The following is a 17,198-nucleotide window of genomic DNA, read 5'->3' as shown; positions in this document are numbered from 1 at the left end:
AACAAGTGTATTAGAATGATTTCAAACTTAAGAGTGAAGTAATTATTGTTGAAACTTTAGCTTTTCAGAATAAATGACATTAAAATATATTATAATGGAAAACATGACAATATTACTGTTTTGCTGTACTTTTTATTAAATAAATACAACCGAGAGATACAACAGAGATTTTGGTGAGCATTACAAAATCTCTGCCTGCATACAATGACAAAAAAGAAAAAGTAAGGAAAAATTTATGCGTAGAAAAAAGTAGATTTATGCACTCATATTTTGATGCATAAAGCACTACTGTTGTTTTTATCCAAACACGTTCCCCTCCAGGTCAGTTATTTCTAGTTGTCCAAATACAGTAATTGTATTTATTTTATTTATTTATTTTTTTAAGATTTTCAAAAGTTAATGCCAGTTCTATTACATTACTGAAACCTGAGTAGTTTCAGCAGCCTCTCTGTTAGTGTGAACGAGGTCAGACAGACATTCACAGACTATTACATACTGAGCACAGGAGATGCTGCCCTCACCTAGATTTGCTGGGTCCTGATGACATAATGACTTCCTCCACAACAGCAGTAGTCAGGACGCTGTGTCCCTCCAGAACAACTGTGCCAGAGCATCAGGAAACCAATTATGCTAAACAGAGGGTCGTTAGTTTACTCTTTCAAAAAAACAAGAAGTGCAATACAGTATTGAGAACAATCTTTTTTGTTTCAGTTGGGATTTGTTGATTAATAGAAAGACAAAACAAAATGCTTGCCAGTCTCAATCTTACAATTCACACAAAAAATAGAGGTTTTCTGAAAACGACAAGCTCTAATCTGATTAGCTAGCTATACACAGCCAGTGAGTACAGTTTTTTTTTTTTTTTTTACTGTTTTTCTACATGTTTCATGCATCTATCTATCTACCTATCTATCTATATATATATATATATATCTATATATATATATATATATATATATATATATATATATATATATATATATATATATATATATATAAGCGTTCATCAATTTGTGAGTGCATTTAAAATAATTCAAAGCTTGATTATTCTAAAATTAGTGATGACTGAAACATAAAAAGAAATGTGACCGCATAATACAAACCATGATTTTTGAAATGTAAGTTATGCATTTTTGCAAATAAACTCTTCATATATATCTATATATGTAATGTGTGTGTGTGTGTGTGTGTGTGTGTGTGTGTGTGTGTGTGTATGTGTAGATGTATACTCATGTTATGCAAAGCTGTTGCTGTTTGCTTATTTATTTGTCTATTTTTTTGCAAACAAATGCATTGTTGCTGAATAAAAGTATTAATTTCTGTGAAAAAAAGCACTTGTCTCAAACTTTCGAATGGCAGCATACACCTACACCTCCCATGAAAATGGATTGGTCATTCGGCGATCAAACCAGATCAAGCCAGAGTGAGCCGTATCTTGAGCAGATTTCATGATGGAAGTCTAGTTCATCTCGTCTCATTCATTTGTTCCAATAAGAGGGATTTTCCAAGTGCTGTTCCTGTTTTCTCTGACCCTCTTGAGTGTTTATGGGATGTTGTTCAACTGTATAACTGTATATATATAGCTGTACTCTGCTCTCTCACACTCTCTATGATTTCATTCTCACTCTTCCTCTCTGGAGTGTTTGAACAGATGAAGTGTCCAGAGCGCTTGGCTCCCGCTAGCTTTTAGTACCACGGCTATTCTGGGCTGTTGATGACATCATAGGGAGGCCCCGGCAACAAGCTTCATGATGACATGACTCATAACCTGACACACAGATGCACACACATTTTAAAACGTTTAACATGACTTCATCGTCCGACCACTGCCATGCAAATCAACAAAATACAGATAAAATGATTCTTTAAAGGGCACCTATTGAGTATTACGCAAACATTCACTTACATGTGGTTTGAACATAATTACCCTATAATGATAAAAAAAAAAAAAATCAATATCTCAATATTTTGCACCCTCAGATTCCAGATATTCAAACAGTTGCAGAATGGGTTTTGTGTTACATGGTCACCTATCGGATGTCTCAACTGATGTTATATTATATTACATTATAACCACAACCAAATAGATGTTTTTGGCAGAATTTCTGAGATTGTAGCTGTAAAGCCACAGTTTTATTTCCCGGAAAAAGGGGCTGGGAGCAACAGCTCATTTGCATTTAAAGAGACATGCACTAAAACAGCGCTTTTGTGTTTTCACTCAAAACAGGCATTTACAAAATGATATAATAAATGATTTTAAGCTGAAACTTCACAGACACATTCTGGGAACACCTGGGATTTATATTACCTCTTGCAAATAAGGGTCATAATAGGTACTCTTATAAACATACACAGTACAACATTCCTTTTGTTGAAAAGCACACATTCCCTAAATATTGCAAGTGAACAGTCACCATTTAATACTGTACGTAGCTCCATAATGTTCATATTATCTATTTGAATCTTACTTCATACAACCCATAATAGTGATTACCCCTGTGTGCCCTGCGTTTGGACAGGAAGTTGTCTGGAACTAATCCTTTCGAGGCTGAAATTTAACTTTCACATTCCACAACAAAAAGCGCATAATATGTCAACAAGATTACGGTGTTTGCTGGAAATTGCTGCATCGCTCATTTGCATATAGTCAGCCTGCCAAAAATAGCAGGCGTTTATTGAAAATCAATACCTTCTGGTTGCTTCATCAATCCTAATTGCTGCGAATGACCCTTCACACATACACAGTACAACGTTTCTTCTGTTCAGAGAAAAAAAAAGCACACATTCCCTAAATACAGCAAGCGAACAGTCACTATTTAATACTGTACGTAGATCCATACCGTGAATCTTACTTTCTATAACCCATAATAGTGATTACCCCTGTGTGTCACTGATTCTGACCTGCGTTTGGACAGGAAGTTGTCTTCCTCTATGATGTCATCACACTTTAGCATCCTACGCACTTCAGTGGTTCCAGCACTCAACATCTATTGTTACCATGGTGACAGCGCTGACACACGTACTTCTGTCTCGCGCAAGAGACTTTCTGTATCATTTAATACTTGATTCGAGCTTACGCCCTCAAGCAAAGGACTGTGGTTATTGCTCAGTGAAAAAGAGAGCCAGAATTACCTTGCATAACTTTAATGCGGTTTGACGCCGGGTAGTTTTGAGGTTATTGAATGAGAGGGAACAGAAGAAGGCAGGTGCTATAACTTGCGCAGGGAAAGTAAAGAGCTCTTTCAGTCCGAGAGCAGCTGGTGGCGTCTCTCTTCTCATCCACCCACCTAGACAAACACACACACACACACACACACACACACACACATATGGAGGACACGGACACAACCTTCCACTGTGTTTTTTTATTAAAGAATTTGTTTATCCAAGAATAAACAAAAATACTCTCATGTACTCTCAAAGCTGACTGAGTTTTGTCAATGGGACAAATAAGATGATTTTTGAGGAATGTCCTTGCCCCTCTTATTTATGAGGATGCTGCTTAAAGAATCACGAGAGACTCAAACGCATATTCTGTCTGTTGCAGTCTCATGATAGCTTTCTGTGGGGAAAACAAACACATTTAAGTCATTGTTCACTGATAAATGGACCCTCCAGTGAGCTGTTAACCACTGCAAGAGGACCTGATTTATTTATCATTAATCATTTAGGCCACTTTTGTGAACTGGATCAATTGATTCACTGAAAAGATTTGACTCTAAAGCTTGTCAAATGACTAACAAAGTTGTTTTTGTGAACTAAAAGTAGAAATTGCGTTTAAAATATAAAATAAAATATTAAATGAAAAACTTTATAGTATAACCGAAATAAGTACTAAAATTATTAAGTAAAAAAATTAAGCTGAACAGAAGTATTAAAAACATAACATAAAAATTAAAGGTAATAAAAAATATATATAATAATGACATTTTGTGTTTTAATAAAGAAATCTATTTTGTTTAACTATTCTAATTCTATTTTGTCTGTCTTGTTATCTATCTTTTATTTTAAAATAACACACTCTTGACCCTCAATTGCATATATATATATATATATATATATATATATATATTTATTTTTTTTTTTTTTTTTTTTTTTAATATATTAGTATATAAATATATTAACATGTATTTATTCTCTAAAAGCTAGTTTTTCTTTTAAAACTGGCACATGTTTTTAATCTTAAAACAAAACAAAGCAAAGATCACTAAGTTTCTTTTTTTCGTGTATTGCGTACTAACTGAGATTTATTAAAATGCTTACATGTTGTGGCTCTTTTGTTGGTTTTGATTGCTTCTATTGTCCTTCTACTTGTAAGTTGCTTTGGACAAAAGCGTCTGCTGAATGACTGAAATGTAAATTTAAAATGTAAATAACAAAATTTGTGTTTGAGCTGATTCCGTAGTTTTGATTACATTTCTTTCTCCAGTCTCTCACTCTTCATATAGCAAAACTAATCAGTCTCATCAGAGTCTTGTTAATATTCGGTATCTGCCCTTTTTCCCCCTCAGTCTGTTGTTGTGCTGTTCCCGATTAAAGCTGTTTGCTTTAGAAAAAACGTTTAAAGGCTTTTTGCCATCTTATTGATAGCAAAGTCGGAGAGGTAAGAGGAAATTATGGGGAAGCGAGAGATTTGAAACCCGCATCCCTCAAGTGAGCACCACGGCAATCACAAAACCACTAAGTCATGGTTTAATGCTCGTTTTAAGGTATCTGTGTATGTGTCGGACTTTACCATAGCTTTTTGGAAGTACCATGAAGTATACTACGGTAAATAATTGCAGTTATATTTCACAATAAACGATCAAGTACATGTGGCCTTGGTGGAACATCTTAAAAAAAACCCTGAAATGTAGTAAAGGTGGTGTTTATTAAACTACTACGATAATATCATTTGATATCATTACTACCAGCACAGTTCTTGTTTTCCCTCAGCTATGTTCTCTCATCACCCCCTCAGATTCAGAAAGAAAACACTCGTACACTCACACACTCCACCCCCGTTTGCTTCAGTGTCAGGACAGAGGCCCATGATCCAGTCAAGCCAAGCTGCTGGCATCGGTCCAATACACACACACACACACACACACGCACCGCCTGAGCCGTCACTGCATTAGCTGAGAGAGCAAGAGGGTGAGAAAGACGAAAGGGAGGAATAAAAAACGAGTAGCTGAACGTTCACCAACTCCCTCTGCAGATCTGCATCATATGAAGTCAGGCTGGTGTCTCGATGCTGCATTAGTGATCCATTAGAAGTCACCGCCTCTGGGGTCAGCGCTAATGCTAAATTTAGCCGAGTGTTTATTTCAGGAGCGGCATGTGGTCCGCACACTCATGCGCACACATAGAGTCTTATTGTCGGGAGACTGGTGTGTAGCGGTAAAGAAAATATATCGTTTGGCTGTCCGACTGAGAGCCTCCCGCTGATTGTGTGGATATTCTGACATACAGAGGAAACACGGTCCCAGAGGGCCTCAGATCCAGCTGCTGGGCTTATGGGTCCTTAATCATGTCTACACTGTTTGCTTGGAGAAGCTATTTAAAAAAAAAAACTAAATAAGAAAAAAAAAAGTGAAACTCTACAATAAGGATTCATTTGTGAGCTATATCAATACATGTTTAACATTCAACATTAGTTAAACGGTTAGAAGTTGATCAAATTCTAAGAGTGTTGTATATATATTTACATTACTGTTTAAAGTACTGTTTGGTCTTGTTTTTTTTTTGTAGTTTTTGAAAAAAGTATTTTATGCATTTATTTAATCAAAAATTATTATTACACAAAAATGTGCTTTATATTTTCATACGTTTTATATATAGGCTTTAAAGGCAATACATTTTAAATGTTTTTTTTGTTTGAAGTAAAACATTTATATACCATTTTATTTGAGATATATATATATATACTAAAAAGTTACTAAAATAGTTCAGTAAATGAAAAAATTGCATGTTTTTCATGGTTACATAGATTATATTCAGCAATTGCTGCTGTTATTAGTCACTAGAAAGGATTCTTAGTCCTGGTTGCCTTGGTAATGTTTACCACTAAGATGTTGTCGTCAATTCATGTTAACATTGTAAGTTTTACGTTGCTAAAAAAAAAAATTAAGATATGTACATGCGAAGTTTATCACTACAAGACAACATATTTGCTTCTGTTTTTCATCTCTGTACAGGCTTTTTGTTGAAAGCTAAAAGCAGAGCGATGACGCAGGACAAACCCACCTCTGCTGGTAATACACAAAACTCAAGTGCATTGAATGCATTGACCCCGGATCCTCTCCTGGGTTTCTGTACAAAGCAAAAGCTGGCAGTGTCTGATTTCTATGGAGGGAGAGACACGTAAACGTTCGGGAAAGCAGGCAGACAGATAGTGACAGCACCAGGAGTGACTCATCCCTTCAAGAAGGATAATAACAGCTGAAGGAGGGGACACAAGATCAGCGGCCAAGACTCTCAGTTCTTTGGTACAGCATGTTCCACGGCTTTCCATTATTCCGGCGTCCTGTATTCGACTCATTTAACCTCATTTCGACGTCACGCACGCGTGCTGGTGAACACGAGCCTGTGACGGAGCTAAACGCATCGGCGACGGTGAGGACCGTGAGAAGGTGCTAAGAAGTGAGCCACGAGTCACAGAGAGCACTAAAAGAGCACAGCGGTTATCCTCTCGCTCCAAGACAACGTCACATGTGGATTTGCAATGGTTTTCAAAATCAAATGCTTATGAAATAATGCACAGCGGGGCTTGAATGGACGAGATTGGGCGCACTTGGCCAGATAAAGAAATTTAGTTAACATACCATAACTATTGTTTTAGATTTCAAATCCAACCTACGCTCTTAAAAATAAAGGTGCTTCACAATGCCATAGAAGAACCGTTTTGCCTAAAGAAGCTTTAACATTCTTCAGGTTATGAAAAGATAAGAGAACCGTTTAAGAATCTCTAACTGAATGGTTTTTCTTTGGCGTCGCTGTGAAGAACCTCTTAAGCACCTTTAGTTTTAGCACATATACTTATTAAAGCAATCAACATTGACAGAAAATGAGCATGCATTGCCATTTTATGAAGAAAAGCAGACTTTGGTTTTGTGTAAAGCTTTTGTAGAGATATAAAGGGATAGGTGAATTATGATTGAACTATATGGTGAACTATAATTTTCAGATTTAAATAAACTTATTATAATTTAATTAGGCTGGTCGGATTTTTATTCACGCAATTTTTTTTTCTAGCAAGGATAGCTTTAATTAATTAAACAGTATCACAGCGAAGACAATGCAATAATGTTTCAAAAATACTTTTTATTACTAGTAAATGCTTTTATTTTGCCCTTTCTATTCATCGAATTCATTGATAAGATATTTCGACTGCTGAAAATTAATTTTCCAATTTTTTTTTACTGTATATTGGATCAAATAAATTTGCTTTGGTGAGCATAAGGCTTCTTTCAAAAACATAGATATCATTTCTGTTCATTCATGCACAAAAATCACGCAACTTTTTTAAACGTGGAAAGATTTATTTAGAAATCCACTTAAAATGGGACACAAAGTGGACTAACAATATATATATATTTTTTTAATGAAAAACATTAAATCACACACTGTGCGACAAACCGAATCACACGGTTGCTAAAAGTTACTATTTCAGTTTCCAAACACTCCTGTCTAGCATTGTTCAGCTGGGAGAAGTTTTGGATTTTGACAGATACAGAGCAAGCGGGAGCTGGAGTCTGGAGCACAGACAGGTGTGATTTCTCAGGACACCTATTTCAGTCACGTCTGTCGAGCAAGAAAGATATTTGTGCTGAAAGAAAATGCTTACAGCAGCTACTGTATAAGAAATCGAACTATTAAAGTATTAGCACCATATGCAGCGTTTTCAGTGTTCGGTTCCAGTTTTTGAGATGCTATGATTGTTAAACGACTGAGGATTGTATCGGAGAGAGACACACAATATATACACATTTCGTGCCTCTGGCATTTTTTACAGCTGACACCAAAAATGCCAGCTGAGTCTCGCCTCACCCCTCTTTATTTAATAATGTGTACGTGAGCACAATAACTCCCTCCCACCTCTGAATCATATTCAACCGGTCAGAAACACTAGCTGTGTCTCTGTGTGTTGTACTGCATTTTGGTTAGTCGATGACAGCCCAAGACAGTCGGTGTTCTTTACTGACATTTGTATGGCCAATATAATTCGTATTCAAAATTTGCATGCACAAATAAGTAACATGTAGCAAAAAATAAATGAAATAAAATAAAGGAATTAAAAAATAATAATAATAAAATAAAACAATTAAAATGAAGTACAAAAAAAAAAAGCAATAAATTAAAATGCAAGTTAAAGTAAATTTCAATAAATTAAATACTACTATAAGTAAAATAATTATAACATAAAAATATTAAAGAAAATGAGAAATAAACGTTTTAAAAAAATAAATCAAAATACAAAACAAATAGGCTTATTAATAAAATTATAAAATAAAAATAAAGAAATGAAACATTTCTAAAATAAAAACACTACATCACAATGCTAGTTAAATTAAGTAAATACTACGTTAAAATGAAATAATATTAAAGTAAAATAATTATCAAATTAAAAATAACATGAGAGATAAACCTTAGTAGACTTAAATATGGGATAATATAAAAAGGTAAAATAATAAAAAATAAGTAAATGACAAAATAAAACCCTATAATAACTTAATGAATTAAAATACAAACATAGAATAATATGAAAATTAAATATGTAAATAATTTCACATATTAAAATAATTTAAAAAAAGCACCATAAATTAGAAAAAAAAAAAAAAGTAAAAAAAATCCACAATAAATCAAATACTACAAAGTAAATAAAATAAATTCTACTTAAATACATACATAAAATGAATTAAATAAAATTTTACTCTGCATATCTTTTCACTGGAGTCAAAATGATACCAACTTCCCAAACAAGAAACCTGAGCTCAAATGCAAGACATCCTATGAGCGCTCTTTTCAGATTTGTGTGCGCTTCCCAACACATGTGATCTGGTGCGGTGGTGATGGCCGGGCACTGGAGGGGAGGCACGGGGCCAGACGGGGCTGGAAACTTCCCAACTGTCAGCAGCTGCTCCCGCCATTGTCACCTAGTCTGTCAGCAAAACAGCCCGAGAGAGAGGTGTACACACACACACACACACACTGAACCAATTCCCCATATCAGCTGATTCCCTGAACAGATCAGCCAGAAGCTGACTTCTCGCTCAGACACACATTAGTGACAGCTGATCATTTTCCATTGATCCGATGAGTGCCTCTGCAGTAATGACTCAGACCCACTGATCTAATGAAGGCACAGATGTCGTGATGACACACACACACACACACACTCGTTAGCCCATCCACACAACATGGCTTAACTCACCACTAAATTATGTCACCGTTTACTTCACCGTATGTCTTTGTGCTGGCTGCTCTTCTTCAAACAACGAAAATTAATGGGGCCGGTGAACTCAAAACCTATAAAATGATGTAATGTGCTATATTGCAGTCAAAAAATAAATAACAGAATAACAGTTTTGACAGAAGTCTCATGCTCAAGATGTCTGAACTATTACACCAGAAAAACAGTACTATTGTGAAATTTGATTTATTGCTGTGATCAAAACTTTATTTTCAGCATCATTACTGTCATGTGATCCATTAGAAATCATTCTAAAATGCTGATTTACTTATGAAACATTTGAAAAGACTGCTATGAAAAGACAAACTATGAAAGACTGCTATTTAAAGGTTTAGGGATGAAATAAAAAGGAAATTAATATTGTAGTTCGGCAACGACGTTAAATGAATCAAAAGTGATTATTTCTGTTGCTAGAAAAGCTCTCCATTTCAAGTAAATTATATTCTTTTGAACTTTCTATTCATCAAAGAATCCAGAGATAAATGATTACGGTTCCATGCAAAATATTAAGAAGCAAAAACTGTAGTTAGCATTAAAAATAAGAATCATTAATAATAACGCACCACAATAACAAGCATATTAGAATGATTTCTGAAGGATCGTGTAGTAATGATGCTGAAAATTCAGATTTGCATTTTTAAATATATTCATATAGAGTTTAAGTTGTATTTTTTATCTGATAATACAGTAATCAACATTTAAAGTTAATCAAAGCCTTAAGTTCTCCTTAAAACTAAAACCAAAATGTTCTCGTCTCTGATGAATGTTTTTGATCCACTCCATGTTCATTACTGGATCTGACAATATTTTTGATCAAATAAATCCAGCTTTGGCGAGCATAAAGGTGCATTGTAAAAAACATTTAAAAATGTTAATTTATTCCACCGTTCGGCTGATTTGGACTAGTAGTACATATATATCTCAAATCATCTGAAGCCTAGCAATAACCTACAACACTGACAGCATACAGCAGAATCTGCACTTAACATGTCAATTCAGACGTTATGTTTCAACATTTTTAGGAAACCGCTCAGGCCCTAAATAAGTAAAATCTTTTGTCTAAAAGCCAAAGTCAAGTCACATGCTGTCCATCCTCCCAGTTTAAACATAATCCAAAGAGACTCTGGCATTCAGACATGAAAGAAATGGCTCAAACATGAAATTTTCCTGGATTCTCTGTAAGGAACAGATGGCTGATGCTTTACTGAAAGCTGTTTCAAAGGGTCTTTTAGGAATGTACACACGATAATAGAAATTTGACACTCGCAATTATATAAAGGCAGAGAAAATGTTATCTTTAGCCTTTTTAAGATTAACGTTTTATTGGTTTCTTTCTACTGCAAAAGAATCTCATGACTGAGAAACTCAAGCTGCGACAGATTTTAAAACTATGGCTGGCTTAAAGATGAATTCATGACTTCCAATTTGACTTAAACTGGTTTAAGAACCTGAACCGTGCTTTGTTATTCACAGCCTGGTTACAGACTTTCTTCAAAATGTCTTCCTTTCTGTTCGGCAGAAGAAAGACCTATGATGATGGTTTTGTAAAAAGTGCTTGAAGATGAGGTTTTGTGTTTAATGGTTTCAAAAAATGGCGCACGGTTCAAGAAATTGTGTTTTAGGAAGTGAGAAAAACAACAAAAAAAAAAAAAAAGTAGCGAGGGTTGTTAATCAGTTTCAGCTGCTTTGGAGTTTATGATAGTAACAACAGGTGCACTAGATAGGGAACAAAGAGACAACCCCCCAAATCCATCAATCAATCAATCCATCCATCCATCCATCCATCCAACAATCCATCCATCAATCCATCCATCCAACAATCCATCCATCCAACAATCCATCCATCCAACAATCCATCCAACAATCCATCCATCAATCCATCCATCCATCAATCCATCCATCCATCAATCAATCCATCAATCCATCCATCAATCAATCCATCCATCCATCCATCCATCCATCCGAAATATTAAAAAAAGCAGACCACAGAGAGTTAATGTTAAATATTTATTATTAACTGTTTTTTTTTTTTTAAATGACTCATTTGGTACAAACCTACACAAATAGTTTGTGGGAAAATGAGAACGCTAATAGCATTTAGGAGGAACATGTGGAGGACAGAACAAAGCATTATCTGAACATGAATCTGTTGGCAAGTCGGAGCATTCGGTAAACAGCGACAGATTTCTGTGTGCTGCACTGGCATCGACTTTCCTCCTGCACTCTGACACTAAAGAGACGAGTCTGACTGATGGACTGCGGAGACGCTGTAAACCCGCCACCTGCGCCATCAGAGACCGACAGAGAAAATGTGTCCCCGATCACTGCTAAACGTACAAGAGCAGGTCATGCAGAAGACAGATGCAGGATTACGTACCGGCCGGAGGAACGCACGCACCCCTCTGAGATCCACAAGTTGTTTACCAGGCCATAATCACATCACCTGCCCACACACCTGTCTGTATCATTCACACACAGAAACCTCATCTGCAAACCAGTGTCCTGAAACGCATGACACAAAGTCTTTTTTTTTCTATTATGTTCTGTATTGTACAACTTAAAATACAGAAAAAAGCAACAATGTAAAATTTTATTTGAAAAAGTAGTTTTTTCGTTTGATGACCGAGCAGAACTTTCCGTTCTTTGTTGTCACGTGTTCCTCCAGAAATCATTTTAATATGCTTGCTGCTTAAGTAACGTTCATTGGCGGAAACAGTTGTGTTGCTTAGTGTTTTACATTTATGTTTGTTTAAACAGAAAAAAAACTATGTAAAAAAAAGTATTATAGACACACACACACACACTCATTACAAAAGCCATTACTGTTATGTTCTATCAAACTGATTTTTGGATATATTGGTAATTTTTAATCCAAAATTTATAAAATATATTATATTTAGTTGTTTTTTTGAAAAAAGTTGCACTTTTTCCCCCACACAAGCTAACATGAATTTAATTTCTATGGACATTTGAGCTTCACTTGACAGTTTTTGTGAGATTTGTCCTTACGCCAGCAGAAGGAGGTGAAAATGGCAATAACTTTCAGAAATGGTAAGCTTGTGTAATTGGCCCCCGGGGTTGCATGAAATACGCTTCGGTCATAGCAGCAAAAAAAAAAAAAAAAAGAACACACACACACACACACCTCAGCAAGAACAGTTAAGAACAAAGGAAGCAAGCACAGGAAACCCCTCTCCATAAAAAAAAAAAGAGACATTCAAAACCACAGACAGTCCACAAGAGGAGAAATGCTGTATTGTGTGAACTACAAAGACTTTCCATGCACCATTCTGGAAGTTGTGGGATGAATCAGAAAGGTACGTCCCATTGGAGGACGCCTGATACTGTAACTACAAGCACAATGCCACGATACCTGCACAAAATACTAGATGAAGAAGAGGAAGAGACTCGGTAATGCTGTGGGATGGAAAACTTGGTGGTCAATGCTAGATTTAGATTGACAGATCACTTGATAGATAAGGTATAAAGTCAGAATTTAAGAGATATAAAGTCCAAACTGAGAAATATAAAATGTTTTATTTTGTATTCTGTGGCACACACAAAAAAAGGTCATTTAAACAAAATTGCCAGAAACAAAGTGAGAATTGTGAGGTTTCTACGGGCTTCCATAACCCTACAATTAACAGAAATAAAAGCACTGCAGTATGAACAAGCCAAACTTTTCGCAAAATGCATTAATTGATGCAAACATTAAATCATTTCATACGCAAAAAAATAACTGATTATTTACAGGCCTCAATATAAAAAAAGACTCGACTTCACTGCCACATTATGATCTAAAAACACAAATCAAAACCAGATCCATAAAAGGGAAAAACCAAGAGGTCTGAACTGAGTATGATCAGTCCAATATCTCAATTTACCCACAATCAGTAGAGTGAGGAGGGACGCGCCGTGCTTCTACCAGGAACTGAAGTCTCCGAAACCTGTTCTGCCTTTGGGTTTCTTGGCAGGAGCTTCACTGGTGGAGGGTTTGTCACCATCTGGGTGGGAATGTTTCCTGATGAAGGAGAGTGAATAAGACATTAAAGTTAATTAGGTTTGTGTAATTGATTCAGTAGTGATTATGTGAGTCCAACCTCAGCAGTTTGTCTGGCACTTTTCAGAGCGCACTGTTTTGTGAATCTGCCACAATGTAATTGCAAGGTTTCGCAAAATGGCTGTTACTGAATGAACCAGCAGCAAATCTGGAACCTGAATGTAAATGTCATCATTTCACATGCAATGTGTTTAGCCAATGACAATAGACGTCCTTTACATAAAAAGCTCTTAAAGGTACAGCAGCCTGTTTTAATCTAAGAATCATAAAAAATAAACTAAAAATTCGTTAATAATTAGTTAAACTATAATAAAATAAATGCCACACAATGTTTAAAAAGTATAAAAAAAGGAAATAGAAACAAAAAAGTATAACTTGAGAAGATAGATACCTAAAACACACAAAAAATACACTCTGCAAAATTATGCAAAAATGTGTATTTGCATATTTAAAGATTAAAAAAAAAAAAAAAAAAAATTATATATATATATATATATATATATATATATATATATATATATATATATATACACACACAATGTTTTTCCTCATTTTCTATATTCCTCTTATAGAATCTTGTTAAATGGGACATTTTCAAAAATGCATAAAATAAATAAAAGACTATTTAGAAAAGGAAACCAATGTTTTATAAAAAAAAAAAAAAAAAAAAAAAACTATTTTAATTAATTAACAGTCAGTGTGTGTGTGTGTGTGTGTGTGTGCGTGTGTGTGTGTGTGTGTGTGGGAAGCAGTGGGGTTGTGAGGGATAATTAGAATGATCTCCTGCCGTTCTCAGTAAACTGCTGATATCCTGAGTCCTGCTGTGGCGTGGAACGAACCCCTCACTTGTGGCACCCACAAACACACTCATTTACCACCAGAGCAGCTTTATATAATACAATAATGAGATCTTTCTACCATCCGCCCGTCTATTATTACAAAGATAGAATACAAAGTTCCTCGTATTAGAGCCTAAATCAATTCTGGTTTAATAATTTCCTTTGCCGTGATGCTGTAGATCTAGCGTGAAAACTGCTCTAATCCTATAACCCACTGATAAACAACAACAAATAAAATTTCTTTTCAGAAACCAAACAACAAAATACTGCTTTAATAAATAATTTGCTGGGATAAAGATGAGGATTACCAGAGTAAATTCCAGCCTTTAAAAGGTAACAGACTTTATGCATTCAGCATCGATCACTTTTGTGCTGGGAGAAAAGCTTCTGTCAACGTAACTCATATTTAATACCTTAGTACCGTTGCGAGAAAAGTAGTTGTGGATATTCAACTGAAATATCAACGAAATATGAAATATAAAAAGATCTGTAATGTTACACTTCTGTCACACTGATGTGTGTGTGTGTGCGTGCTGGTTTTTGTGGTTTATGGGGACACACATTTGTTTAATGACATGGGTATGAAAGAGGGGTTACAAGGTGGTTTATGAAAACATAGCCAATGTCCCCATAATTCAAAAGGCCTAAAAAAACAACTAAACGGTGTTTTTTTTTTTTTAAATGGTGTAGGGCAATAGCACATACAGTTTGTACAGTATAAAAACCATTATGCCTATGAAGAGTCCTCATAAAACACAAATACCAATGTGTGTGTGTGTGTGTGTGTGTGTGTACTTACGTGGCAGTCATGTTGATGTATTTGCCCACTCCTGGTCTAAAGGTTTTAGGCTTGTCCTCTGTTTTTGCCTTAATGAGTGAAGCAGAGGTTTGCGCTCTCTCTTCTTCCTGTTTCTGTGCTTCTTTCTCTCGCTCGGCTGCAATCTAAACACACACGGTGTCACATCGACGGCACAAGTAATATGATATCGGCTATGTGAATGAATACAAATGCTGACCTGTGCATCGGCTTCCTCATACGGGTCCACAAATACTGTAGCGCTCAGCAGTTTGATCTCAGACTGACAACATGAAAGACAAGCGGAGAGTCTGAGAAAACACTCTTCACCTATTAGCATCCTGCTACCTTTTAAGAAATGTAAGTCTCGAAAAGGAACTGAAGTGACATGTCGAAAACTCCGCTGCCCCAGGCTACACCATTTTACTTGAAGGAGAGAAAAATTCTGCTGTTTTGAATTGGACTGTTTTTCTCTTTTGGCATTGTGGGATTTGACAGCAGGTGGAGAAATATAAACAAGCAGGAGGTACAGTGAGTCAACATAAAGCACTGCCCTACACTGCTGACATGCGCTTGTGCAAATTATACATTTACTGATGATACAGAAGGGAAGAAACTGGCTTCAGCACCTTGGGTTTGTCTGTCTTCGGATCACTTTCAACATTCTCCATCGCTGTGAGGGTCTCTAAACCACCAACCACTCTAAAAGAGAGCAAGAGAGGGATAGAATCCTATTAAAATCCTGCTGCAAAGAGCAAATGAGGTATTACTGAGTGCCAAGCGGTGATCATATCTTTAATGACTGGATCAAACTCTCTCACTGTAGACAACTATCTTCTACTTTCCTTAAAGAAACAACACATCCAATATAAAAATTCTGTGATTTATTTATCCTCATCTTGAGCTGTTGCGCTATAAGAAGGGCAAACATCATCAAAGCAGTACAATATATAAATGAAAATAATAAAAATAGAACTTTAAGTTATATTTATTTCCTTCTAAAAACCCTGTCATTATTGTTAATGAAAATCAATACAAATCATTTTCTGAAAGAATAAAAAAAAAAAGTCAATAAAATGATTAAATATTCGATGAAAAACCTAAAATAAATTTAGCCTTGGCAATGTAACTTGAATAAATAAGCTTAAATTGAAATAGTAAAATCAGTCAAACTAAAACTGAACTAATAATAAAGCTAAATAAAAATATTTAAAATGTAATATTAAAAACAACAAGCACATTCAAACTAATGTTAAAGTAAAAAAAACAAAACTACATAAAACTACATAAAAAAAAAAAAAAAAAAAACTTGTTTCTGAGTCCATTCAGGTTTCAGTAAACAATTAATTCTTATGACAACAGAAGAACTGAAAATATATATTTTTTTTCCATTATGCACTTTCATTATATTTCTACTTTTCTCATTTTTTGACATTTCTTAACTTGGGACAGCAGACAAATCTTTAACTTGCAACTGAACAGTAAATGATGCCCCATTAGTCTTGTTTGTTGTGCTGGATCTATATGCACACATGCTGTGTACTTTCTCTCTTTGTACAGCTGTTCCTACTAAACAGGAGCCTCAGGTTTCTAGGTGCCCCATAGGCTGAGGGTCGAGGGGTGTGTGTGTGTGTGTGTGTGTGTGTTCTAAGTGCACGTGCTCAGTAAGTACACACAGACTGAGGGGTGCATGTGAGTGTGCACAGGAGTTTGGTTCAGGCTTATGCTGACAAGCCTCTGAATTCCACAGCGAGAGTCCAAGGATTTCAACTCAATGCCAAATGGGCAAGACTTTCCCTCAGAGTGAAAGTGTGTGTATGTGTGTGTGCTGGAATGTTCTGATTCGACACAAGACATGCTTTTCCCCAGCAAGGGCTTCACACAGAGAAATCTGACCAAATGAGAAATAGCCAATTTAACCTTCCCAGGAATCCACTATAATAAAACATTTCTACAAAAACATGCATACATTTTAAAAGAGCATTGTGTTAAAAAAATTTCCTTTGCTTGCACAGGAAGCGTGTCTTGCAAACAGGGGACTATTTTCCGCAG

General features: G+C 35.5%; 1 protein-coding gene across 1 annotated transcript in view; it reads right to left on the bottom strand.

Moving 5' to 3' along the window:
- Window positions 1-12,969: 12,969 nt before the first annotated feature.
- Window positions 12,970-17,198, bottom strand: part of ppil2 (peptidylprolyl isomerase (cyclophilin)-like 2) — a 29,320-nt gene continuing 25,091 nt past the window's right edge. Inside the window, exons 17-20 of the mRNA XM_043239928.1 lie at window positions 15,776-15,848; window positions 15,367-15,429; window positions 15,150-15,292; window positions 12,970-13,472 (exon numbers count right to left, since the gene is read on the bottom strand). Coding sequence (XP_043095863.1) covers window positions 13,373-13,472; window positions 15,150-15,292; window positions 15,367-15,429; window positions 15,776-15,848 — 379 coding nt within the window. The 3' untranslated portion in view covers window positions 12,970-13,372. The remainder of the gene's footprint in view (window positions 13,473-15,149; window positions 15,293-15,366; window positions 15,430-15,775; window positions 15,849-17,198) is intronic.

This window comes from Puntigrus tetrazona, chromosome 5 (genome assembly GCF_018831695.1).
Source record: "Puntigrus tetrazona isolate hp1 chromosome 5, ASM1883169v1, whole genome shotgun sequence".
NCBI lineage: Eukaryota > Metazoa > Chordata > Actinopteri > Cypriniformes > Cyprinidae > Puntigrus > Puntigrus tetrazona.
This window is presented reverse-complemented; position numbering and strand designations above follow the sequence as displayed.